This window comes from Hippopotamus amphibius, chromosome 5 (genome assembly GCF_030028045.1).
Source record: "Hippopotamus amphibius kiboko isolate mHipAmp2 chromosome 5, mHipAmp2.hap2, whole genome shotgun sequence".
Classification (NCBI taxonomy): Eukaryota; Metazoa; Chordata; class Mammalia; order Artiodactyla; family Hippopotamidae; genus Hippopotamus; species Hippopotamus amphibius.
The window spans coordinates 136,925,458-136,951,669 of NC_080190.1; the positions used below are offsets into that span (position 1 = coordinate 136,925,458).

At 34.1% G+C, this 26,212-nt stretch overlaps 1 protein-coding gene across 10 annotated transcripts in view; it reads left to right on the forward strand.

Moving 5' to 3' along the window:
* Positions 1 to 26,212, forward strand: part of VPS13B (vacuolar protein sorting 13 homolog B) — a 773,631-nt gene that overhangs the window by 243,363 nt on the left and 504,056 nt on the right. The window contains exon 20 of one of the 10 annotated variants that reach the window (XM_057735663.1): positions 3,163 to 3,360. The exons of the other annotated variants lie outside the window; for them this stretch is intronic. Coding sequence (XP_057591646.1) covers positions 3,163 to 3,167 — 5 coding nt within the window. The 3' untranslated portion in view covers positions 3,168 to 3,360. Of the gene's footprint in view, positions 1 to 3,162; positions 3,361 to 26,212 lie in introns of those variants that run through there. 10 annotated transcript variants of the gene reach the window in all.

The window sequence follows — 26,212 nt, forward strand, 5'->3', positions numbered from 1 at the left end:
ATCATTTTTCTATAGTCCGCATATGTGTGTTAATATACGATATTTGTTTTTCTCTTTCTGACTCACTTCACTGTGTATGACAGTTTCTAGATCCATCCATGTCTCTACAAATGTCCCAGTTTCATTGCTTTTTATAGCTGAGTTTTTAAGGACTTTAAAAATGGTCATCATTCGTAATCCTGCTTTCCAGACCATATCCTTAAAGGAGTAATCCCAGATGCATTTAAAGACTTGTATTTAAAATGTAAGGATTGTCATGTCAGCTTATTTATAATAATCACAGATGTTCCTTGCTGTCCAATAGTAGGCAAATTACAAAATAAATTAAGATGTATCTAAAGAAGAGCATCTTTGAAATCAGGCAATAGAAAATATGTATCATAGGAAAATGTTCATAATAAAAGCTTGTGTGAAAAAAATGTATAAACCTACATGTAATAATATTTTGGTTTTTAAAAATTCTCTCAACGTGTGTATATAAATATATGTTTATGTATATATTCTTAGAATTTTTAATAGTGATTATCAATTCTTGATGGCATTATAAGTCATTTCTCATTCGTTTATAGTCATAGGAAGAGTATTTTCTGCAAACAAACATTTTTAAATATTTCTTTTTCAAAATACTTATTTTCAACTAATTTATGGATTATAATGGTTATTTTGCTCACAAATAAGCATTCTTACACATTAATTCTTATATAATGTTTAATATTTAAATAAAATTTCACTTTGGAAACACGTGTACTGAAAGCCAGAGTTTACAGCTTAGTTTTTATAGTTTTCTTTCAGGGTCTTAGTGTATAGCTGAATAGAATATCAGATTTTAAGATAGCATAATTTGCATTTCTCCTTAAATAGTTTGTCTAGTGATTAAAATGTTTAAAATGACTTTATTTTTCCTTTGTTTTCCATTTATAATTAAAATGTCTTCCCAATCAAAATATAGTTGAAATTTTATTTTATTCTGAGTCAGCTATCTGGGATGGTTCTAAACAGAAAAGCTTCAGTGAGTTTTGATTTAAATGTCCACTTACAAGTTAGTTATAATGAGAGTTGACAGAGGGACAGGAAGAGGAAAACTCAAGAATTTAAAGAGGATTTATTTCTATATGTGAGTGTGAAACTTTCTGAAGTTATGAGTTATAATTGATGAAAGGCAGGCAGAGCTTAATGAATAATCTTTGGGGGGAGAAAGGAATTGATGGGCCTAAAACTCTCTGATAGGGTGATGAACTGTCACTGAATGGAGAGGAAAGAGGGAAGGAAGAGTAGATAATATTAAACTAGCAGTTATTGGATAGGAGTTTAAAAGAATTAATTTTATATTCTTAAATCAGTAATTGTCAGTTATCCTTAAAATAAGATTTTGTTTTAATTAGTAATCCGGGTAGAAGAATACATATATTTTAAGGGGGAGAGATTTTCAAGATAATTTCTAGTCCAGAAGAAAGGAATAAAGCAAGCATGTTATAGGTGATCAGATGTCATCAGAGTCAAGCAGGTAGGGAGTGGAAGTGGTAAAACTGACTCTTCTTCTCTGGTGTTCATTTTATTATGTAATTCAAGTAATCAGGTACATATTTACTTTGTGTGAGGAGCTCGGGCTATAAAGTTGAAAAAAGCCCTTTTCCTTCTTATTAATGAGCTTATAGTTCTTTGAGGAAGACTTACAGGTAAGCAGATAATTAAAAGATAGTTAAAATGTTGCCATAAAAGAAGGTAGTATATCAAGGGAAACTCTTTACCCATACTTGGGGCTTTGGAAAGGAATCCTGGAATTGGTCATGTCCAAAGTGAGATTAATTATGAGTTAGAGGAGAAAAAAATGGGTCAGGTTTGGGGAAACTGTGCCAGCTTGGAATGGAAGGGGGAGCATGGTAAGAGTTAATGCCTATTTATGAGAAGCCTTGAAAGTCATTGTAAAGATTTTGGACTGAGTGCCGAAGAGGGCAGTGGAAAATGTTTTTCATCATATTTATGCTTTAGAAACCAGTGTAGGCAGTAGTATGGGTGAGTGTAAAAGATAGGAGGCAGGGACATTAAGAGGATGTTGCAATAAAAAAAATGATACTGTCAGTACAGAGAATTACACAAATTTGTGGGACTGTAATGTGTTGGAATCAGCAGGAGTTGATGGTTCATCAAATATGGCTAAGGGAAAGGGCACAGTAGGCAAGCATCCAGTGTCTGGTTTGGAGAGCAGGGTACATAGTACAGTGCCTTTTGCTGAGATGAGGTGCAAAGGAAGAAGCAGCAAGTCCTATTTAGGGTGATAGAGACATTTAGTATAAATGTCTGAACTGAAGCAGTTTGACTCTATAAAACTCATATTTTACCCATTACACCAAAGAGCAAAGACTGTGGAGGAATTCAGACCCCCCAAAATTGATTAGTCAGTTCATTTAATTTTGCTTAATTTCATTTATTAGGCTGCTAGCTGCTAAAGGCTGGTATAAAAATGTATTCAATACAGGTCCCCATTGAGTAGTATACACATACAGCTAATTCTAAAAGACAAGCTAACTTTAACAAATAATATAGTTGATTGGAACAAAAGTACTTCTATCTGAAAATGTTGAATAGGTGGGAGAGATTAATTTGAATGGGGAGGGAGGATTGAATGATATTAGGAAAAGTTTCTCAACTAAGAATAGATATTGAAGCCTGGAATGATAAAAGATTAAATATGAGTTGAAAATTCTTATTGTCTAAGCATTGCAAATACTTTCAATTGGCTTGTATTGTTTTAAATGTTTGATAATTATTATGAGTGCAAGTCCCTATTTTTGTAAAAGTGTAAAATGTTTAATTGTTGTTAAAAAGTGAATGGTACATATTTATGGTAATGTAGTTTTTCTTCTAAAGTATTTCAGTATATTCAGATAACTATAATCAGAAAATCATATTTGAAATTTTTAAATTTTACAGTGTGATTGTAAAATATGAAATGTTTGTAATACTTGCTATGACTGCTTTTGTTTTCTAGGACAGTTTTTTTAAAATTAAATGTTAGTAGGATCATTAGATTGTACTTAGTTTATATGGTTTAGTTTGAAGTTAATTATTAAGTAGAACTTGATTTTTAGCCTTAGAAAAACAAACGCAGAAGTTAATAAATCTTTTTTTTTCTTTATTGGATTCATTGTTAACAAACCATAGCATAAATAAGCCGCAGTCAGCCTGTGAAAGGGATGACTTAACACAACTGTTGATGCATTTGGAGTGAAACATCTTTATCAAGTTAATACAAGAAGCAGTCATGCCCTACTTGAATTACTCATTTATAATAGCTGAACAGCAGCCTGCATGTGGACTTTGAAATCCTGGGAAAATAAGATGCCTGCATATATCCAAATGTTGAAAGCCTTTACTCCTCAGCAGCTGGAAAATGTTGAGCTCTGTTGTCATCTACTAGGTTTTTGGTCTTCAGAGAGATGTGATCAATTTAATTACTGACCAGTTTTATTCATTACTTTTAGTGATTATAACCTCTGATGTCAGTCTCTGAAGTTTGTAGCTTAAAAGATCATGTTTAAATATAGCATATTTAAAATTTACAAAAATCAAACACAGATGATTTTATTTTGTGCACATTTATCACATATACTCAGATTACTAAATATATTAAATGTTAGATATAATGATAGAAATTAGTTGTTTAAATGAAGTCTAGAATGTGTTTGTCTCAAAGTTTCACAGAATATGCTCGACATACTGCTGTTCTGAGTAAATTTTATCTATTAGATCCATTCATGTGCAAAATTTTTATATTTTTCCTGAAATACAGGCTGTGGTTCTATTTTGAATCACAACTACTTATAAACAAAGCAGCTAATTATCTGTGCTTCTTGTTTATCATCTTTTTACTACCATCTGATGTCTGGTCCAAAGAAGAATTTTAGAAAATATGGAATGGTAAGCATAGGCTAAGAAAAGATTCATGTTATATGAAGGAAGAAATGTATCTGTAACTTCGAGGCTGTTACTTGAATTCTAACTATGGAACCTAATCTTTGTATAAATCACTTGGTCTCACTTTGATTGTTTCTTAATCTGTTACCTGATTGCAACACCAGACACTGAATACTTTTCTGTGGGTTGTCCACTGTATAAAGACACCCCTATAAAGATGTCATCATTCACATCATAAACCAAGTGAATTTGTTAATTAGTATTTTTATTATTTATTGCAGGATTTTCAGACAGAGGACAGTAAGTTATTCTTATGAACTCAGTATATTATGACAGTGTCGAACAGATGGAAATAAAATTGAGGAAGGTACCATGTGGCTGTATTGATGTTATGTTTGACCAGTTTCTTTTTTTAAGTTGGTGTGTTAAGAATACATCTCAGTATTAAAAAGTGTAGGACATCATCCTAATTGACAAACAATTGATGATCACATGTTTAGAGGTATTATGCTGATGGTATAATGAGAACATTTTACAGATATTTGTAATAACTATCCATATATTTAAAATATCAATCTGTAGTTAACATGTGCTAAGTAGTTTGCTTTGCTCTGTTTTGATACATGATTGTATAACTGCAACCTGCTCATCTAAAAGGAGCATGTGCCATGAAGAAAAGTTTTATTTACCATATCAGACTTGTATGTGTTTATGAATCTTCTTTTTAATCATTACCTTTTTTTTAAAGGACTTTTGAGATTTAATTGACATACAAGCTACATATATTTAAAGTGTACAATTTGATATGTTTTTCTTATTAGTATTACTAATACTGATATATGGGAATCTCAGTCTCCCAGTTCATCCCTCCCCAACACCTCCCTCCCGACACACACACCCTTCCCCGTCCGTTTTCCCCCCTTGATGTCCATATGTTTGTTCTCTACATCTGTGTCTCTATTTCTGCCTTGCTAACCACTTTTCTAGATTCTGTATATATGCATTAATATATGATATTTTTTGTCTTGAAGATTAAGTGAATTCATGAGGAAAGCATTTAGAGTACGATTTGGCACATACAAACATCAGTAGTTATCGTTGTCATGGTAAAAGTTTGTAACTAGAACTCCCCAAACAGGAATAAAGTGTTTATTTTGTAGTTTATCAGAAATCACTTTTCTGTGAAAGGATATTCAGTTATAAGGAGGGAAGGAAATTTTTAATTAAGTTCAAATTTGCTTTTAAAAAACAATTTTTTAATGGAATAAAACATTGTATCCAGTGGTAAAATGAATTGATGGTATGTGTCCAGCATTTGATAATTCCAATCAGTTCTATAAAGATAACTGTTAAATTTGTGCTGTCCCCTCATAGTTTGGAGTGCCAATATTTTCCCTGATCAGCAGATGAGTTTTTGGTTATCTATGAAACATTTTCTCTTGAATAATTCACAAGCACATTAGACTCAGCACTTCCAAATTAAATTTACCATTTGACTCCAAGCTTGCGCCTTAACTGGTGAATGGTAGTATAACCAGTCCAGTGAGAAACCTAGGGATTGTCCTCAACCTTTCCCTTCCTTCATTTCCCATCTTTCCTGTTTGGGCAGTAATCAGATTCTCAGATTTTTTTTTATAAAACTTTTCTGTAAGACAAATCTGATCCTTTCACTTCCTTTTAAAATACTCTTCAGTGGCTTTCTATTTCTTTCTGGTTAAAGGACAGACTTCTTAGCCAGATATACAATTCTATCCTTATATCGTGTAATGTTTTCACTACATTTCATGGAACTATCTTCAATTCCATGAACACGCCATTCTCCCTTACTGTTTTCATTTGGATATACAATTTTCAGTGCATAGAAAGCTCCCTGCTTTGCTCCTCTCCACTCTATTCAGTTGAAGCACTACTTTCATTAAAAATGCATTCACAGATTTCCCTCCCAAGACAGGTTAGGCGCCCCTCATGTTTGCTACCCCTCTGCATTCTGTAACCTCTTATGGATATTTTGTTAAACCATATATCAAAAATTATGATGACTAATTTTTGTTGTGTTTTTCACTAAATTGTGATAGCTCCAATACAAGGACTATTTCTTATTCATCTGTGAATGCTTAATGTTTAGTTTTAGGCAAATGGTTGGTGTTCAGTAAAAGTTTGTTGAATTAATAAATGGTTTTGAATGAGAACAAAATCTTTGGTGATAGTTACATGGTAAACCTGTCTTTAATGGAAGATAATGAGAATTAATTGCTAACAATTATTCTCAAGAGGCAAAAATAAGGAGATGGACTGAAATCGAAGCCTTTACCCCTTTGACATTAGTCATTCTGTTAGTTTCTTCTTATTTACCTCTTTGGCAATAACTATTTGGTCTTGTCTTTTTTCTTGTTAGCACTAGTCACTCATTCAAGAAGTGCCTCTCATCTGTTTACAGCATCGCTCTTTAATTCTTAACTTTTAATTGTATTAATGCTGTTTATTTTTGTTTTATCAGATGACTAGAAATAAACATTTCCCCCTTGTTTTGCATATTTATTGTAATATATATGAGTTTATTGAGCTGATTTAAGGGAATCTGACAAATTGGTTAAGAGGACTAGCCCTTGGAGGGCATGAAACACAGATCTGTCATTCACAGGTTGAGAGGTCAGAGAACTGTGTGGCCGGGGTAAATATACGTCAGTTAGGGAGTTTTCCTTGTGAGTGGATAAGAGGCTAAGAATGTGAGCATGTGGAGGTTAGGACTCTGTGGACAGGAGGTAAAAGTGATATCTAGAGTGCCAGAAAGGCCCACACTGTAGGGGTTTATATGTCTTAATTATAATTTAGGGATATCTGGCTTTTAAGTGCAAAGAGAATGCTATTTGGGAGAGACTGGATGTGGGTAGCAGTGAATTCCCATTAGAAATTGATAGAGCATATAAATAGTGGAGCATCTTGGCTCTGGTAGTGGGACATTAGTTATGTTTATTGTACTGACACTACTAGGTTCAAAACTATATATTTTTGCCTATGAGTAACCTAGTTTAACCTGGCCTTAACCAAAAGCTAGAGAGTAATGTGCAGATCTATTTCGTGAATAAATCTGAGTAGTTTTCTGTGCCATTGGCGGAACAAATTAAACTTTCACTGGTTGAGTGCTTATACCTATGTGGTGTAGTGTGGGAGGATTATCAGCTAGTTTCTCTTATTGGATTTTTGGCAGCAGAAAACTCAAACTGAGTTTTCCCATGGAAGAGGTATTTTTCTTGAAATCCCACAACTTTTACTAAAAAATTTATGAAGTGGGGTGACAGTAAATTACTTAAGGATCATCAAAGCAAGTATGTTATTAATTGACAATTTATTGACTTCATCCCCCAGGCCAGTTTAAAGAAAAGGGAGGGTGGATTAGATTTCAAGCTACACTTTGAATGCTGTGTGAGGTCTGTTTGAGATATTTTGGTTAGCCTGTGATTAATTAACTCAATTAAACAAGTATTGGTACATGAGTAAAAGTTCTCTCTCATGGATCTGTCAAATTGGTAATAATGGGTTCAGTACTAATAAAATTGTGAATCTAAATCTGGTTAGCATTAAAGGGCACACAGAAATTCACCTGTCATCTTTAATCTTCTTTGATAAAGAGCGGCAACAATTCAGGGTTTCATGTATGTCTTCAGTATCTATCTATATACATATGTATCTATATATATTTATGTCTATATATGTTCGTGTATACTTATTTAACTTCAGAGATAATGGGATTAAGCTTTAAATTTCTTTTTAAATTATATTTTAAAATATTAACTTTTCACTTAGTTTTACTCTTTTTAACACTGTTATGAATTACTGTTCTTGGGGTTTATAGCTTATGTAGTTATATAATGTTACTGACAGGTGTAAGAGCAAAGAAGCGTTTGAGACTTCCCTTCTTATTGTAAATACTCCTTAAGAAAGAGGCGCTTTCAGTTTTTGAACTTTGTTTTTTCCTCCTTTGAAAAAAAATCCCTGAATATTGAGATACTTAGTTCCTTTTGTTCAGTTCCCTAAGTATAATTTTGTTTTTGTTAATTCTGAAAGCATCTGTATGCTATCTCATTGATTATTAGCTTTGTGATTTTTCATATTTTAACGTCTCTGAAATTAGGTATCCTTGTATAGTCAGTGATATCTCACAATTGCTCTTGGCCTGAGTTGAGGTCAAGGTCTGCCAGAGAGATTATCTGTTTGCTTCTGCTGCCCACCTGGTGGCACTGCAAATTGAGACTGCTACAAGTTAAATTATCTGCTTGAGAAATTTTTGGACTTCACTGGTAGTATGAATTCATACTGCAAAGCTATGTGAATATTTAGTTCATGGTTCGAATTCCCTAAATTTTGTGTTTGTCTCTCTACCCAATGTGAAGCTGAAGTCAAACAAGTTACCTTTCTGCTTGACGGCTTTATTTCTTACTTCCCATTTACACTGGCAGCTTTGATGTGTCAACTTTATGCAGGACTTTCCTTTTTGAAATATTTTCCCTCTTTTTTAGTGATGCATTAAATAATGCTGTCTTTATAATTAATAATATCTTAGCTATGTAGGGGCCATAATGTAACCAAAAAACAACTGCATTTAGGCAACAGAAAATGGTACATACCCTTGGAGCTGCTTCAGAGGTGGCATGGAATGGACTTTCTAGGGTCATCTTTTGTGGCTAAAAGTGGTAGTGAATTCATCTGCTGTATTGCTTGCCATATTTATAAGGGAGATCTCTTTCAGGTCTGACACACCTACATAGTAATATACCTTGCAAGATCGTTTAGTGAGCAGCCTTTGACTTGAAATTTAGTAAAAGGTCCAGGGAAACTGAACCATTCAATTATTATATAACCAGTGGCATCTTATTCTTATTTTTGAGGTAAGAGGTATTGGAGGCTTTGTTCACTATTAATAAGGATTTGCAATAGGGCAAGAATTATTCAACTCATTCTTTTAAAGTTTTGTCATGAATTTAGGTGTATGCAACAAAGTACTCTAAATTCCATAACTAGTAGAGAATACTTGTTTCCTATAGATCAGTAACAATATATATTTCCAAACAGCTATTGTATTTTGTGTTAGAAGAGTTAGGGGATCCTTGGAAAACTCACAATGAACATTTTAAATTTTGACCTTAGTTTTCAAACTCCAATAGTAAGCCAGTTCCATTTTATGCCTGCTTTAATTTACTACCTCTGTAAATAAGAGCATTCTTTTTGTGAATTTTCATATTGGGTGGGAGTAATATTTGAGTGAGTGTACTCAATAGAAATTTATTGTGAGTAGAAAGCATTTATATAGTGGTTGATAGATTATTCAGTTCATGAACATATGATATTGAATAGGAATACTGTGGGATTATCATTCTATGAACAGACATTCTTTGAACACTTACTGGGAAATATGGTAAATAAAAGGAGATTGATAAACATATTCCACTGATAAAATATAGCCTCTATATGGTACTTCTATTGAGCTATTCTTATCCCACACAGATCTTATTTTAGGACAGAGAAAATAATAAACATATTTAAATTATAGAATAAGGAACTTTTGTTCAATATAAAGAAATGTCCTGCCATTGAGAGTAACTTGTGTGAAAGTCTTCACGAGTAGAGGTGAATCTTATAATTGAGATGTTTCTAGTTGTGTTATTTTAAGGCCAAAGATATGGCCTACTTAGTATCATAGTTAGGGGCACAGTGATGTAGTGTACTGGTTCTCAATGCTGTAAAATGTAATGCTCCTTTTAGCATGTATTTTCTGATGCCTCTATACTATCTTGATATAAAATTCATAGTTAATGTAAGTTTTTAAGCTGATAACTTACAGAGAAATCAAAATAATGCCATAGTTGTAGGAAGGGAAAAATAAGAGGAAAGTCATTTATCCAGTATGAGAGTGTAACTAGACTAGAAGGCATGATGAAGTGCACAGGTTAAGACACTTAGCTGGCCACGTGTTATATCAGCACAGTTATAAATTTTGCTTGCCTACCTGTTGATAAATTGGCAGTGCAAATACTCAAATGGAATAGCCATGAGTGAAGTGATTTTCTGAAATGGTGAATACCTCTTGATCAAATTCTTAATGATTCATAGTTTTTCTCCTATATTCCTTATAGTTAAATATCTGGAACTTTCAGGTTCATTAAAGTAGGTGTGAAGACTACTGTGTGTTTAAATGTAAATTGGAGTTAGAGTCTAGGTTCACATAATTATGAATAGATTTTCAACTCACATGAATGTCAGGATATTTGAAAATTGTGTGGGTAGTGCAAGGGACTGTTGTGAGCATTGAACAACTTTGATGTCTTGGTTGACACCTAATGTCAACCAGGTGTCTCCTAATCATTGTGACAGCCAGAAACACTTCCAAAAGTGCCCCTAGAGAGTGGTACAACCTTCATGTGTTATAGAATCTGCTGGATGTGGAAGAAAGAGCACAGGTTACAGGCAAAAATCAAAGTCTTGGATTTGATTCTAAGTTGTTCTTCTTTGGACTTCTTATTGACTTTGTGATTTGGGCAAGTTAATTAACCTCTCATAGTCTCAGTTTTCTTTCTGGAAAACTGGGAGGATAATATCTTACGGAGCTGTTAAGTGGATAAGATAATGTGTTTTAGGTACCTGACATGCTTTATGTAGGATGGGACTCTCTCTCTTATTCACCACTTTATTTTCTAATACTAGTAGGCATTTAATAAATATTTGTTTATTCTTATTATTTAACTCATGTGGCACACTGTGTTCCAATATTAAAAGCATGTGAGGGAGTGATTGTTATAATAGGCATCAGGGCTATCATCTGTGTCTCTAATGTTGTTTTGGAACTTGTGAATATGAGCTGCGAATGTTAGCTCTTTGGATTATGGCATCTAGTTTCCAAGAGTGTATTAAATTAGAAATACAGTGGTTTGCTTGAAAGAGACGTATAGGGTAAGGGTCTATCTCTGTAAGCACATTAATTTTCCAGAATACTAATGTCTTTCTTATTTATGTTGTTTTGCTAATATCAAGGTGTTAGTGGGGGATGTGTTAAAAGGCTAAGGACTTTCAGTTCCTTTAATCCTGATCTTTGTTACACAGCTTTTTAAAATACAGCATCAATAATTTCTTTCTCTTTTTCAACTCTTTTTTCTTCCCCCTGTCATTACGACCAACTGAAGTTTATATATTGTATTTTCTCAGTAAATATTTGCTATCTTTGTCCTGTTATTTGACTTCTTTAACTTTCATCTTAGTCAATTCAAACCTTTACAAATAGACTACAATGGAATAGCTACTTCTGGCGATTTTAATGAGAATGATTACACTGAAAATGTTAGAAGGGACCCTTTGTCTTCCTTTTTAAATTGCCATCCAGTTTATTTAAAGGAGGAAGCATTTAATTTGTAAATACTGCTCTATACTTTATAGAATGGTGAACTTTATAAGTATTGAGGTTCTCCTCAAATGTTTATTAAAATTTTAATTCACCCAAATATATGATGATCATTACGAACATGGTTTCTAAAGCAGTCACCTTGCTTTGATATTTACAGTGTGAAAAAACTACATTTTTCTGTTTTCTCTTTGTTTATTCCTCCAGGTCACCTTTGGGTGAGGCATTGCTGATTTTACAAATAAGCTTACCCTTGACCTTCAGTTACTCAGAATTTAAGTTTGGTTCTGAGCCAATGAGTGCTGAAATCTTTAAAACTAAACAAATGTTTAGCATTCATCAGTTTTAACTAATTGTTGTCTTTAAACATTCAGTTACTTCTACAAGAAGAGTAACTATTGTCAGTTCCAGACTCTGTTACCAGAGTCGAATTCTGGAGCATGCTATAAATTACTGAATACCTATCTGATTATAATTCAGATTGATTCAGTTAGTTTTAGGTTATTTTAAAACCTGAAGATTCTTTTATGTACAGTTTTATGAATCTGCTTAAATAATCGATAGATAACTATATTGATAATGACCATTTCTTTTTCCTGTAAAAAGTTAAAAAAATATTTAATCTGTTCTTTTATTACACTTATATCAGATGAGCTTTTTATTCATTTCCAGTGCTGAGTTGGAGCATGTTAAATTTGCATTTGAATAGCATATATAGTTTCACTTTAGTTGCAAATAGCATTTTTTGGCTTAGTTAGCTTATGGACCATTTATTTAACTCCTACCATACAAGAATTATGATAGGAGATATCCAAAGGATTAAGACTTAGTCATAGTAAATAATTAATTTTATTCAATCTCATTTCTATGTCTGTAACACAAGGGATTTCTGGATTTCATAGACCTCTTTTGTATATGCAGGAAAGAAGGTGGGACTTTTTTTTTTAAGCTGTTGAAACTATTTATTTAGAAGGTGGGACTTTTGTGTTCTTAGAGTTGCCAATCAAAGTGTAAATTCCTAGGAAGGCTTTTATCTTCTGCGATGCAATTATTGTTGGAAGCCAAACAGGCTTTTCTCAAGTGTTAGAGAACACAATAAAATCAGGGAGTGTTTGCCTGTGTCCAAAGACTGTGTGTTCCTTTAGTTGTATCATTTTGATGAGAGCCCTAATTTTTGGTTTCCTTGCTTTTGTCTTTATATGACTTTTTTCTTTTCTTAGAGCTCTTTGTTATTGACTGCTCTTTACTGATAGTGTGGAGCAAAATAGCCATCTTATTTTGTGAGATATTTGAGATCTCTACATCACTAAAATATATAGGTGCTCTATTAAAGTGTATTCAGTTATTAGTAAGATCAAATTGAATTGTTAGATTTAGGGTTTTACTAGATCACTAATGTTTTCTGAGATTTGGGAGACCCAAGACTATGTTGCTGCTTTTTATGTTGTACTGGATGTGCAAATGTAAATTTGCATATTAAAAAGGTCTAAATCTTAAGAGAACATTAGAGGAAAATAGAAGTAAATTTTTAAGTTGAGGATTGGTCATGGTTTTTGGTCATATCAATCTAATGTGAACCGTGATTACAGTGTTTAAACTGAATTGCTAATATTAACCAATTTTGTTTCAGATTTATTTTGCTTATGAGATTGAGACTTGAGAACATGAATGCTTGTTTAACTGTTGAACTGGGAATTTAGTATGAATGCAAAGATTTGTCTGTTTTTTACTGGAAGTAGGAAACCTATGCAAGGGCTTAGCTATTGCAAGAGTCCTGTGTTGGTTCCTGTTCTGTTTTGTTATCTGCATTTCTCTTCAAAGGGAGTTGAAGAAATCAGAATGGATTGAAAGAAAAGGAATACTAATTATTATTAGGATAGTAATGAGTACTTGCGGAAATCATGCAGCAATGGTTCTTAAATATTTTTGCCTTAATTCATTGATAGTTCACTCTGATGTATGTCATCCTCTGCACCTTATACTTACTCACAGAGGTCATTAGCAGGACCATATAAATAATTTTTATCAGAAAAGTATTGAGCAGAATCAGTGTGGGAAATAAGTGTTGGAGAGTGTGACTTTGACCTGGCTTTCATGTCAGTTCCCTAGACTACACAGGTATGCATTATTTGATTTGGGTCTCTCGCCTTTCCTACTCATTTTCCTGGTAGAGACAGTTTCAGACCTGAAAAAGTGGTCGTCCTCTCCAGGTCCTAATGACAGTTCTGAGAAAGCTGTAATTCCTGGTACTTAATGGTTGTCTAATAAGTATTTAATGAGGGAGCTCTTAGGCAACTAATTTCAACCCAGAATAGAAGGTAGTGTTTCAGGTTTTGCTGGGATTAATTTATGTCCATTTTGGCAGTCTCACGCTAGTTAAAGTCCACTGTGAAGAGTCTGTAGCATGGTCAAGAGAGTGTAAAGATTTATACAAGCCTGGGCTATTCTACTTAAAGATACTTGCTTTGAAGATTGATATCCAACATGGTTTAATTATTGTCATGAGAGCCAAATACTAGCAATGGCAGGGATCATCAACGTAGAGAGTGGGTGGACAGCCGTGGCCAGTTTGTATTCTCTCATTCCTGTTGAGCGAAGGAGAAAGGAGTGTAGGTGGATTTGTTTAATGGGTATATTTTCACTTACTTGTACGCCAAAAACAGTCCCTTTCACTTTCTTTTTCCCTTTCATACTTATTGTGACTTTTGACTCTGACTGTATATGTAGAGATGAGATCTCTTAGTTATGGTATCCTCAGAGAGTGTAGAGAGTTAGCACTGTAACTCTTAAGTTGTCAATTTTCATCTCTACAAAGGATAAAGGGAATGAAATTAACAACTGTTGAACATTTACTATTATTACCATTACTGAACATTTGTTATTATGACTGTTATGCACTATGCTTGGTGCTGTTGTCTGACATCTTTTTAAAATCACAATAGCCCAATGAAGAAAGAATTATTTGCTTCATTTTTACATGGAAAAAAAATATTTAGGAAGACAAAGATACATAGTATGTGGCAGAACCAGGAATTGAACCAGTACGTTCATGTCTCCAAAGCTCTCTGCTATCTATGAAACTGCTATTTCAGATCAGGTATCTGAATGATTGGAGATGGTTGTAATAGAGAGTTAAATATATCTGTGTAACTATAAGCACAATTAAAAACTGAAGTAGGTTACCAGGTACACTTGAATCATACTGTGCTACTCTCCTTTCCCCAAAGGTTGTAGTTCTAAATAATCAGCTTGTGTTCTGATTAATCTTTATTGTACTCTGATGCAAATTTTGCCTTTGACTTGCAACCTGCTTTATAGAGTTAGTGATTTATTGAATATCTTGGAAGCAAGTCCTCAACAGGCAGTATTTTAAGGTGAAATTGCTGTGTGAGGATTTTGTTAACCTGACATTTTGTGGTTTCGCCTCATAAAACTGGCAAAGGACTCCCAGCGTGGAATGTTAATGGGGTGAAGTAATGAATGCAGGCTGGGATACCAGCAACTAGGCATGAGCAATCCTATAGTTCATACTCCATGATTCTTGGGGGAGGTCTTTGTAGACAGTAGCTTTACTAAAAGATAAAAGCAGTAGGAGATCTTTTAAACTCAGTAGATGATCAAACTCTTTCTGAAATTTAGGCTTAAAAGCCAAGCAGTGAAATGAACATGGGAAAGTAATTAAAGTTAAGCAAGTGCAATTTCTCTTGATAATTTTCACTTTCTCAAGCTATTGAAGTAAATAATTATTGAGTACCTATTTCCTCTAACCAAATATTAGCCTTTTTATTCCATTCAGCTCTCAAGTACTGCCTGTTTCACTTGTATAACTCAATCTGTCAATATGATAACGAATTATAGTGTTGTACAGATTTTATTCCACTGGACAAAGTGATATGTAATTTTTCTTTTCCATTTAATTTTATTTTAAAACTTGTGCTCTGCAGAATACAAGATTTCTTAGAGTTGCCATTGGGTGAGGCTCTGGACCTTTATTTCTAGATTCCATAAAAGCAACTCTGCCTTTTTCTGATGAATTTGTTGGACTACTATGTAAGATTTTGTTTGAGTAAAGGATTTTGCTCCTAACAAAGTTTTAAAGTTTCATGTTTAGCTACTATTTAATTTAAAAGGATGTTAGTCTTAAAATATATTTTCAGTTTTTGTGATTGAACAAGTGATAGAGCATAAGTTATGTAGATTACCTTGAATCTTTTATTCTAAAGAAGAGAAATGATTGTTTATAGTTGGTGGGAATTTTTGAGACTTGTTACTTTAATATAATCAGTTTCTTAGGATTATCTTCAGTTGAAGAAATTATATATGGTTTTTAAAATAATTTAAAAAATATTTTAATACTTTTAATTTAAAAGCCTTTTTCCTCCACTAGTTAAGCTATTAAGATATCTTTTAGATAAAATCTGAGGTTTTAGTGACCATCCTCATTTTCATTTAGGTCCTGAACATGTAAACTGGTATTGTTATTCTCAAAAGGCTAATGACATATTTTAATCTATGCTCTTCTCTACTGTTTATTCAGTTAGTTAACAGATCTTAAGGTTTTTTCCTTTAAGATTCAGATTTATCCCTTGCTTTTTATTCTTATTTCCCATACTTTAAACTAGATTGGCATATTTAATCACAGAATAGTTTGGATAATTTGTTCTCTTTCTAATTTTGCTTCTTTTATTCATTCTATATAAATTGTCAATTGATTTTTTTATCACTTGAAACCCTGCAGTGATTGCCTATTGTGATTCTATCAGGTGAAATCCAGTGTTTCAACCTTTGCAACTGCTCATGTATTATCTAACATAGTAAAACAAACCAGTTTAATTTTATGCCTTATTTGTTCTTCAAAATATTACTCTCTAGGCTAAAAGGTATTGACACTTCAGTCTACTTCTCAAAGGCAGTTTGTAAAATTTATTATTAAGAACAACCTTAGCAGAGTAATTCTAATCTGTGTATATGTGTGGTTTAGGTTAAAATCTCAATCAACATAAATCTGGTATCTCAGGGGAAAGTTATGAATGAGTTCTCTTAAGAGCATTATTTTACATGATTGGCAGGGACATTAGCAAGATGTTAGCTCCTCGTAGAGAAAAGATCACTTATAAGTGCCTTTCAATTCTTATGATACTTTTTATATTAGCCCTCTGTAGCTACCTTCGCAGTGGTTAAATTACATATTCTTTTCAAGGTCTTTACTGTTTCAAAGAAAATAACATTTTATTTCTTTGGATTCTTTTGCCCCTCATTAAATTGTTTATTTGTTGCCCATAGAAAATGGCTTTTGGGAACTGTTCTTCATGTTCCCATAGTTGTACTTTAATGATTGGTTTACTTATCTTTGCCACTAATTTTATTGAAAAAAATGTATCTTAATCAACACTCTTCCTTCTCATTCATTCTCTACTGGATTCCCTTCTATCTTGTGCATCTGTGTGTATCATACCTGGAAGAACTGAGAAGATAATGACTCAAATAATTGTCTGTCTTTTATGGTTCAGGTGGGAACCCTGGTTGAAAAGACTTACATGTTTCCTGGCATATACACCAGGTACGCAGTATATATATTGAGTGGGTAAACTTGTGTCATTCACATTTGATGTTTGAGATGTGTATCTTGTTTCCAGCTAGCTTCTAACCTTCATGAGAGCAAAGACTACGTCTTCTCTGGTATGTGAATGTTTCAAATTGCCAAGTTAGTAAATAGTTTATAAAAAACTTAAATAATTTTGAATAAGGCAGAATTTCTTTCTACCCACTTGGTTAAAAGCAAATTAGTCTGTGAAAGGATTTTGTTCAAAATGGAAGTTGACAGTTTGACAAACCAAGATATTACTTGTAAGAGTTGAAAAGGAACTTGAGAAATTAAAATTTTCTAATATGAAATAAATTCTTATTATTAGACATCTAGAAAATACAATACAGTTAAATTGTATACAAATAAATGCCTAAGGTTTCACTCTCTTCTTTGGCCAGAACCTTATAGTTAAAAAGAGAAGAACAAGTAGGATAAAACTAAGCTGCTTTTAGCCATGTGTTAGTTTAAAATGCTTAAAAAGAAGACTCAAATGGATGCATGTTAGAAATTCATCTATTTCAAAGGAATTGTTTTGGTGAAAATAGATGGAGAGACTGATCAGCAGCCAGATTTAAAACTACATGCTGCAGTAATTAAAATGTATTTTCATGGGCTCACCCCATATTTGTAATTAAATTTCATATATTTATTTGTCTCTTACAAGTGTATCATTTATCACTCTTAATTTATGCCATATTTCATCAATTCTGAGGTACATTTTTTCCCCCAGATTTTAACATCTCTTAAAATTAAGTGGCCTTTACTATTACTCTTGTCCTCAGTCGAAGTCTAGTTCTTATAGAGGGAATTTGTGTTTGCTTCTTCCAGTTATCTCAGATACCATCAACCTGAGACCACTTTACATTAAGTGATTTCTTAGATGATGTTTGGATTTCACTGTTAGTATGAACTCAGACTGCCTTAACTGTGTGAGTATTATGTTGTGGTTTAAATTTTCTGGGGAGATTTTGTCTCCCACCTTTCACCCTGGGCAAAGGCTATTTTATGAGTTTTGTTGCTTTCCCTATAAAGTAGGATTTCTCCTAAATGTTACACAAAGGTGTACCCCTGGGGTGTTCCAGCTCTATGCACATGTGAAAAAATAGTGTGTCATAATCAGTGGTGTCCTTGATAAGAAGAAATACAGCATTAAAATCAGTGTAATTTGGGTAAAAATGGTAGCAGTGTGAAATTGAGTCAACCCAATTCAGTTTGAATTTTGAAGTTTATCAGTGACTGAAAATGAAAGTATTAGTAAAGAATAGTGATTTTTATTTGGGATTTCTCTTTCAAGATGGAAATTGTACTAATGGAGTATTTAGTCTTAATGTATTTAACTGTACCTATTGTTGTAAAAAGTAATATTTTCTCAAAAATTTGAAATAGCTCATACTTTGCAGATAGGTTCCTTTTAGTACCTTTAATACTTTTTTTTTTTTTTACAAAGTCTTAATTTTCTTTTTTAATTCTAAGAACCATTACCTTGAATATGAGGAACTTCTGCTAATTTAAATTAACATCATATCTGTGCTAGATAGACAAACAGATACTTTTTTTTTCTCCTCCTTGTGGAATAAAGCGTCTTCTTTCATTCGATGTGATTGGGTCAACTTAGGCCACATGGCCACCTTTGAACCAGTAATAATTGCCATGGAATGCCACGTGTTGATTAGCTTTAGTTCACATTCTTAAAAAACTGTCAAGGGAGGTGGATTGCCATGACAAGCTTGACCCTAGCGTGCAGGTAGCACTCAATTCTGGGCTCTTGCATAAAGTTTGGGATTCTATTCAAAAGGAAGAAGAGGAGGGGACTGACTGCTGGAGAGGAACCAACAGCATCCTCTTTAGGGCTTATTACTTATATAAATCCTTTGTTTCACTCAAATGTCTTTGAAGAAATTACCATCTTTCAGATAATATTAAAAGCTCTTAATTGGTATGGACTTTTTGTGTGTTTGTGTCTCCTGCTATGGTATAATATCAGTACTGAACGTTTCTACTTTGATTTTATTGATTCTATTATATGTTGAGCTTCACATATTATAAATTAAGAGGGAGTTGATATAAATATGTTTTAAAGATCAGCTGATAAATTTATATATTCTCTCATAGTAATAGGTCCTTGGAGAAATGAAAAGGAACCAAAATATCAGGGCTGTTTTTTTCCCAGATTTTCTCAACTTAATATGAAAAAGCCATATTGAGCTTCTTAAAAAACTTGGTGGTTAGACTTTTAAGTAGGGTCTTACAGTGTATACTTAATCTTTTCTTAAAATGTCAGATTAACAAAATCCTACACAGCAATTTCATCTTAAAAATATCTGTCGTAGACTTTGTCCTAAATATTCAATAAATCACTAACTCTTTAAAGCAAGTTACAGGTCAAATAAAGACAAAAATTTGCATCAGAGCACAATCAAGATTAATTAGAACACAAATGAGAAGCAAGAGGCTGGACAGAGATAAGGTGATCAGCACATGTAGGATAGGATGGAAGTGGGACGGACCACACTGCCTGCATCCTGTATCCTGTGGCATGCAGTGTTTATCTGTTTTTTCTCTCCCCACCCTAACCGATTGCTAATTTACTATCTATATTTAACATATCTTGTGAATTCTATGTTTCATAAACTTCTTGCGTCTTCACACATTTTAAGAGTTCTACTTATACCTCATAAGATATTTTTAAATTTGCTGCCCATGGTTAACATTTCTTACGAGTTTTATACATCTTGTTTTTCTGAACTTAGACCATATAATTGAATATTCCCAAACAATACATAAAGTGCGCCTTGCAGAAATTCTTTATCAGTGAAGGTTTAATCAGAGAAGCAGACCACTAGGAGATACACGTTTGAGGGATTTATTATAAAGAATTCTCCATACTCAGTTGTGGGAGCTGCTTATACAGTCTGTGGAAGTTATTTCTTCTGTGTTTGGAGCTGTTACCCATAGTCATCAAGGCAGAAAGTCAAAAAGGGAAGGCTGACGTGAAGTAAAGGGAAGCCAGGGCAAATGGGGACCTGTGAGGATAAGTGGGAACTGACCTCTTACTATTTCCTAGTTTGATGATGTAGGTATCTTGTGAGAGAACATTATATCCTTCATCACATAGCTCACAGTGAATAATGCTCCTGGCCCAGCAGTCAGTCAGAGAAGTTTTGGCAAAAGCTGGAGTTGTTATGGGGCTGGCTGCTACCTGTGCCAAATAGGTGAGCCAGCAGATAAGCAGCAACATGCGTGAACAGCAGTATCACCTCATGAGTGTGAAAAATACATGGCTGCCACTGCACTTCCACTTTTCAGATCTTGCTGAAAATATCTTTTGTAGCCAACATTAACTTTGAGTTATCTAGAGAAGAAAATTTTACAAAATGGCTCACCATTGTATATGCAGAGGAATGAATACCCTCCTCTGAGAAGTTTAGCTCAGGATGATTTCTAAGTTTTCATTCAGTTTGGTTATTCTTGAATTATAGGACTTTTCTACTTGTGAAGTGTTATCTCACCAGTTATGTGAAACATAAAGTGAAAATTTTAATCTTCTGGCATTTTTTGAGCATTCTAAACTCTGTATTTTAGTTTGGGGCATATTGTTTTAAACATCATTCATTTCAATAAATACTACTTAAGCAGCTGTTGTAATTAAAGTCTATACTATTAGATTCTCTTCTATGAGTAAAATGAATGGCTCCTTTGAAAAGATGTTTTTAAGGGATTCTGGAGAGACAGTGTAATCTATGTATCTTGTTTGACAAAATCACCTTAGGGAATGCTGATAAAAATTTTGTCTACATTTTTTGCCTTAAAATCCAATGCATGTTGTTAGTGATTCAAGAAGATTCAACTACATTATGGGGGAAAACCCTGTTAGTTCCAGATTATAAATAAAATGGATCTTTTTGCAGTGTTACTGCCAATTTGAGTTTTGAAGCAACTCATTTCTTTTTGAGCCATCGGCTGCAGTGGATTATACTAAATTTAACCATGAAGTTTTCTCAGTGCTCTTTACCTTCCTGTTCTGTGCTATGACAATATTTCCTTTGGAAATTCCCTAAGTAGTGTCTTTCTTATCATCATGACTTATCTAATAACGTACTGTAACACAAAAATTCTGTGAGTAAATAATTTACTAACCTTTAGTGTTCCTTTAAAGCAAAAAAAATTTTTTTGACAGTGGCTCTTTGGACATTTTTGACCAGGTAATTCTTTATTGCTGGGGGCTATCTTGTGGATTTTAGGATGTTTTGCAGTATCCCTAATCTCTACCAGCTAGGTAACAGTCCTACCTTTCAAGTTGTGACAACCAAAAATATTTTATTTTTCAGTGTCTTTGTTTTATTCTATAATTTATATTAACTCCTTAGAGATGCCTATTTAAAAGTGTTTACCTAGGATTTTAGAAAGGAGTTTAAAATATGGACATATTATTATATGGATTAGTTACGTTGGGGCTACTATTTCAGAATGTAACTGTGCTGGATTTGTTGTATAAAAGTTAAAGTATCCCATATCAAAACCTTTTGTTTTTTTTGTTTGTTTTTTTAAATATTTATTATTATTTATTTATTTATTTATTTATTATTTTTTGGGGGTACACCAAGTTGAATCACCTGTTTTTATACACATATCCCCGTATTCCCTCCCTCCCTCGACTCCCCCCTCCCTCGACTCCCCCCCACCCTACCCGTCCCAGTCCTCTAAGGCATCTTCCATCCTCGAGTTGAACTCCCTTTGTTATACAACAACATCCCACTGGCTATTTTACACTTGGTAGTACATATATGTCTGTGCATTCTCTCACTTCGTCTCAGCTTCCCCTTCACCCCCTGTCCCCCAAACCTCAAGTTCTCCAGTCCGTTCTCTGCATCTGCATCCTTGTTCTTGTCTTGTCACTGCGTTCATCAGTACCATTTTTAGATTCTGTATATGTGAGTTAGCATACAATATTTGTCTTTCTCTTTCTGACTTACTTCACTCTGTATGACACACTCTAGGTCTATCCACCTCATGACATATAGCTCCATCTCATCCCTTTTTATAGCTGAGTAACATTCCATTGTATATATATGCCACATCTTCTTTATCCATTCATTTGTTGATGGGCATTTAGGTTGCTTCCATGTCCTGGCTATTGTAAATAGTGCTGCAATAAACATTATGGTACATGTTTCTTTTCGGACTATGGTTTTCTTTGGGTATATGCCCAGTAGTGGGATTACTGGATCATATGGTAGTTCTATTTGTAGTTTTTTAAGGAACCTCCAAATTGTTTCCATAGTGGCTGTACCAACTTACATTCCCACCAACAACGTAGGAGAGTTCCCTTTTCTCCACACCCTCTCCAACATTTGTTGTTTCCAGATTTTGTGATGATGGCCATTCTGACTGGTGTGAGGTGATACCTCATTGTGGCTTTGACTTGCATTTCTCTGATGATGAGTGATGTTGAGCATCTTTTCATGTGTTTGTTGGCCATCTGTATGTCTTCTTTGGAGAAATGTCTAGGTCTTCCGCCCATTTGTGGATTGGGTATTTGCTTTTTTGGTATTAAGCTGCATGAGCTACTTGTATATTTTGGAGGTTAATTCTTTGTCCGTTGTTTCATAGGCAACTATTTTTTCCCATTCTGAGGGTTGCCTGTTAGTCTTGTTTATGGTTTCTTTCACTGTGCAAAAGCTTTTAAGTTTCATGAGGTCCCATTTGTTTATTCTTGATTTTATTTCCATAATTCTAGGAGGTGGGTCAAAAAGGATCTCACTTTGATGTATGTCACAGAGTGTTCTGCCTATGTTTTCCTCTAGGAGTTTTATAGTGTCTGGCCTTACATGTAGGTCTTGAATCCATTTGGAGTTTATTTTTGTGTATGGTGTTAGGAAGTGTTCTAATTTCATTCTTTTACATGTTGCTGTCCAGTTTTCCCAGCACCACTAATTGAAGAGGCTGTCTTTTTTGCATTGTATACTCGTGCCTCCTTTGTCAAAGATAAGGTGCCCATATGTGTTTGGGCTTACTTCTGAGTTCTCTATTCTATTCCATTGATCTTCCTTTCTATTTTTGTGCCAGTACCATACTGTCTTGATCACTATGGCCTTGTAGTATAGTTTGAAGTCAGGAAGCCTGATTCCACCAACTCCGTTTTTCCTTCTCAAGATTGCTTTGGCTATTCAGGGTCTTTTGCGTTTCCATACAAATCGTAAGATTTCTTGTTCCAGTTCTGTGAAAAATGCCATTGGTAATGTGATCGGGATTGCATTGAATCTGTAAATTGCTTTGGGTTGTACGGTCATTTTCACTATGTTGACTCTTCCAATCCAGGAACATTGTATGTCCCTCCATCTGTTTGTGTCGTCTTTGATTTCTTTCATCAATGTCTTGAAGTTTTCTGCATACAGATCTTTTGCCTCCTTAGGCAGGTTTATTCCTAGGTATTTTATTCTTTTGGTTGCAATGGTAAATGGGAGAGTTTCCTTCATTTCTCTTTCTGCTCTTCCATTGTTAGTGTATAGGAATGCAAGAGATTTCTGTGCATTAATTTTGTATCCTGCTACTTTACTAAACTCATCAATGAGTGCTAGCAGTTTTCTGGTAGAGTCTTTAGGGTTTTCTATATATTATATCATGTCATCTGCAAAGAGTGACAATTTTACTTCTTCTTTTCCAATTTGGATTCCTTTAATTTCTTTTTCTTCTCTGATTGCTGTGGCTAAAACTTCCAAAACTCTGTTGAATCATAATGGTGAGAGTGGACACCCTTGTCTTGTTCCTGTTCTTAGAGGGAATTCTTCCAGTTTTTCCCCATTGAGAACGATGTTGGCTTTTGGTTTCTCATATATGGCTTTTATGATGTTGAGGTAATTTCCTTCTATGCCCATTATCTGGAGAGCTTTTATTATAAATGAATGTTGAACTTTGTCAAAAGCTTTTTCTGCATCTATTGAGATGATCATATGGTTTGTATCCTTCAGTTTGTTGATATGATGTATCACGTTGATTGGTTTGCGTATATTGAAGAATCCTTGCATCCCAGGGATAAACCCCACTTGATCATGGTGTATGATTTTTTTAATGTGCTGTTGGATTCTGTTAGCTAGTATTTTGTTGAGAATTTTTGCATCTATATTCATCAGTGATATTGGTCTGTAGTTTTCTTTTTTTGTGACATCTTTGCCTGGTTTTGGTATCAGGGTGATGGTGGCCTTGTAGAATGAGTTTGGGAGTGTTCCTCCTTCTGCAACATTTTGGAAGAGTTTGAGAAGGATAGGTGTTAACTCTTCTCGAAATGTTTGATAGAATTCGCCTGTGAATCCATCTGGTCCTGGGCTTTTGTGTGTTGGGAGATTTTTAATCACTGCCTCAATTTCCGTACTTGTGATTGGTCTGTTCATAGTTTCTGTTTCTTCCTGGTTCAGTCTTGGAAGATTGTATTTTTCTAAGAATGTATCCATTTCTTCCAGGTTATCCAATTGATTGGCATAGAGTTGCTTGTAGTAGTCTCTCATGATGTTTTGTATTTCTGAGGTGTCCGTTGTGACTTCACCTTTTTCATTTCTAATTCTGTTGATTTGCGTCTTCTCCCTTTTTTACTTGATGAGTCTGGCTAATGGTTTATCAATTTTGTTAATCTTCTCAAAGAACCAGCTTTTAGTTTTATTTATTTTTGCTATTGCTTCCTTCCTTTGTTTTTCATTTATTTCTGCTCTGATCTTTATGATTTCTTTCCTTCTGCTCACTTTGGGTTTTCTTTGTTCTTCTTTCTCTAATTGTTTTAGGTGTAAGGTTAGGTTGTTTATTCGATAATTTTGTTGTTTCTTAAGGTAGGACTGTATTGCTATAAACTTCCGTCTTAGAACTGCTTTTGCTGCGTCCCATAGGGTTTGGGTTGTTGTGTTTTCATTGTCATTTGTTTCTAGATATTTTTTGATTTCTTTAGTGATTTCTTGGTTGTTTAAGAGTGAATTGTTTAGCCTCCATGTGTTTGTATTTTTTGCAGTTTTTTTCCTGTAATTGATATCTAGTCTCATGGCGTTGTGGTCTGAGAAGATGCTTGATATGATTTCAGTTTTCTTGAATTTGCTGAGGTTTGATTTGTGACCCAAGATGTGATCTATCCTGGAAAATGTTCCGTGTGCACTTGAGAAGAAAGTGTAGTCTGTCGTTTTTGGATGGAATGTCCTATAAATATCAATGAAGTCGAGATGGTCTAATGTGTCATTTAAAGCTTGTGTGTCTTTATTTATTTTCTGTTTGGATGATCTGTCCATTGATGTAAGTGGGGTGTTCAAGTCTCCCACTATAATTGTGTTACTGTCGATGTCCCCTTTTATAGCTGTTAGCATTTGCCTTATGTATTGAGGTGCTCCTATATTGGGGGCATAGATATTTACCATTGTGATATGTTCTTCTTGGATGGATCCCTTGATCATTATGTAGTGTCCTTCCTTGTTTCTTTTCATAGTCTTTAGTTTCAAGTCTAATTTGTCTGATATGAGTATTGCTACTCCAGCTTTCTTTTGACTTCCATTTGCATGGAATATCTTTTTCCATCCCTTTACTTTCAGTCTATATGTGTCCCTTGTTCTGAAGTGGGTTTCTTGTAGGCAGCATATAGAAGGGTCTTGTTTTTGTATCCATTCAGCCAGTCTGTGTCTTTTGGTTGGAGCATTTAATCCATTTACATTTAAGGTGATTATTGACATGTGTGTTCCAATGACCATTTTCTTAATTGTTTCGGGTTTGTATTTGTAGGTGTTTTCCTTTTCTTGTGTGTCCTACTTAGAGAAGTTCCTTTAGCACTTGTTGTAAGGCTGGTTTGGTGGTGCTGAATTCTCTTAAGTTTTGCTTGTCTGGAAAGCTTTTGATTTCTCTGTCAAATCTGAATGAGATTCTTGCTGGGTAGAGTATTCTTGGCTGTAGGTTTCTCTCTTTCAGGACTTTCAGTATATCCTGGCATTCCCTTCTGGCCTGCAGAGTTTCTGTAGAAAGGTCAGCTGTTATCCTGATGGGTTTTCCCTTATATGTTGTTTGTTGCTTTTCTCTTGCTGCTTTTAATGTTTTTCTTTGTATTTAATTGTCGTTAGTTTGATTCATATGTGCTTTGGTGTATGTCTCCTTGGGTTTATTCTTTATGGGACTCTCTGTGCTTCTTGGACTTGGTTAATTCTTTCCTTTCCCATGTTGGGGAAGTTTTCCACTATAACCTCTTCAAAGATTTTCTCAGACCCTTTCTTGTTTTCTTCTTCTTCTGGGATGCGTATAATTCGAATGTTGGTACTTTTGAGGTTATCACTGAGGTCTCTGATACTGTCTTCTAATCTTTT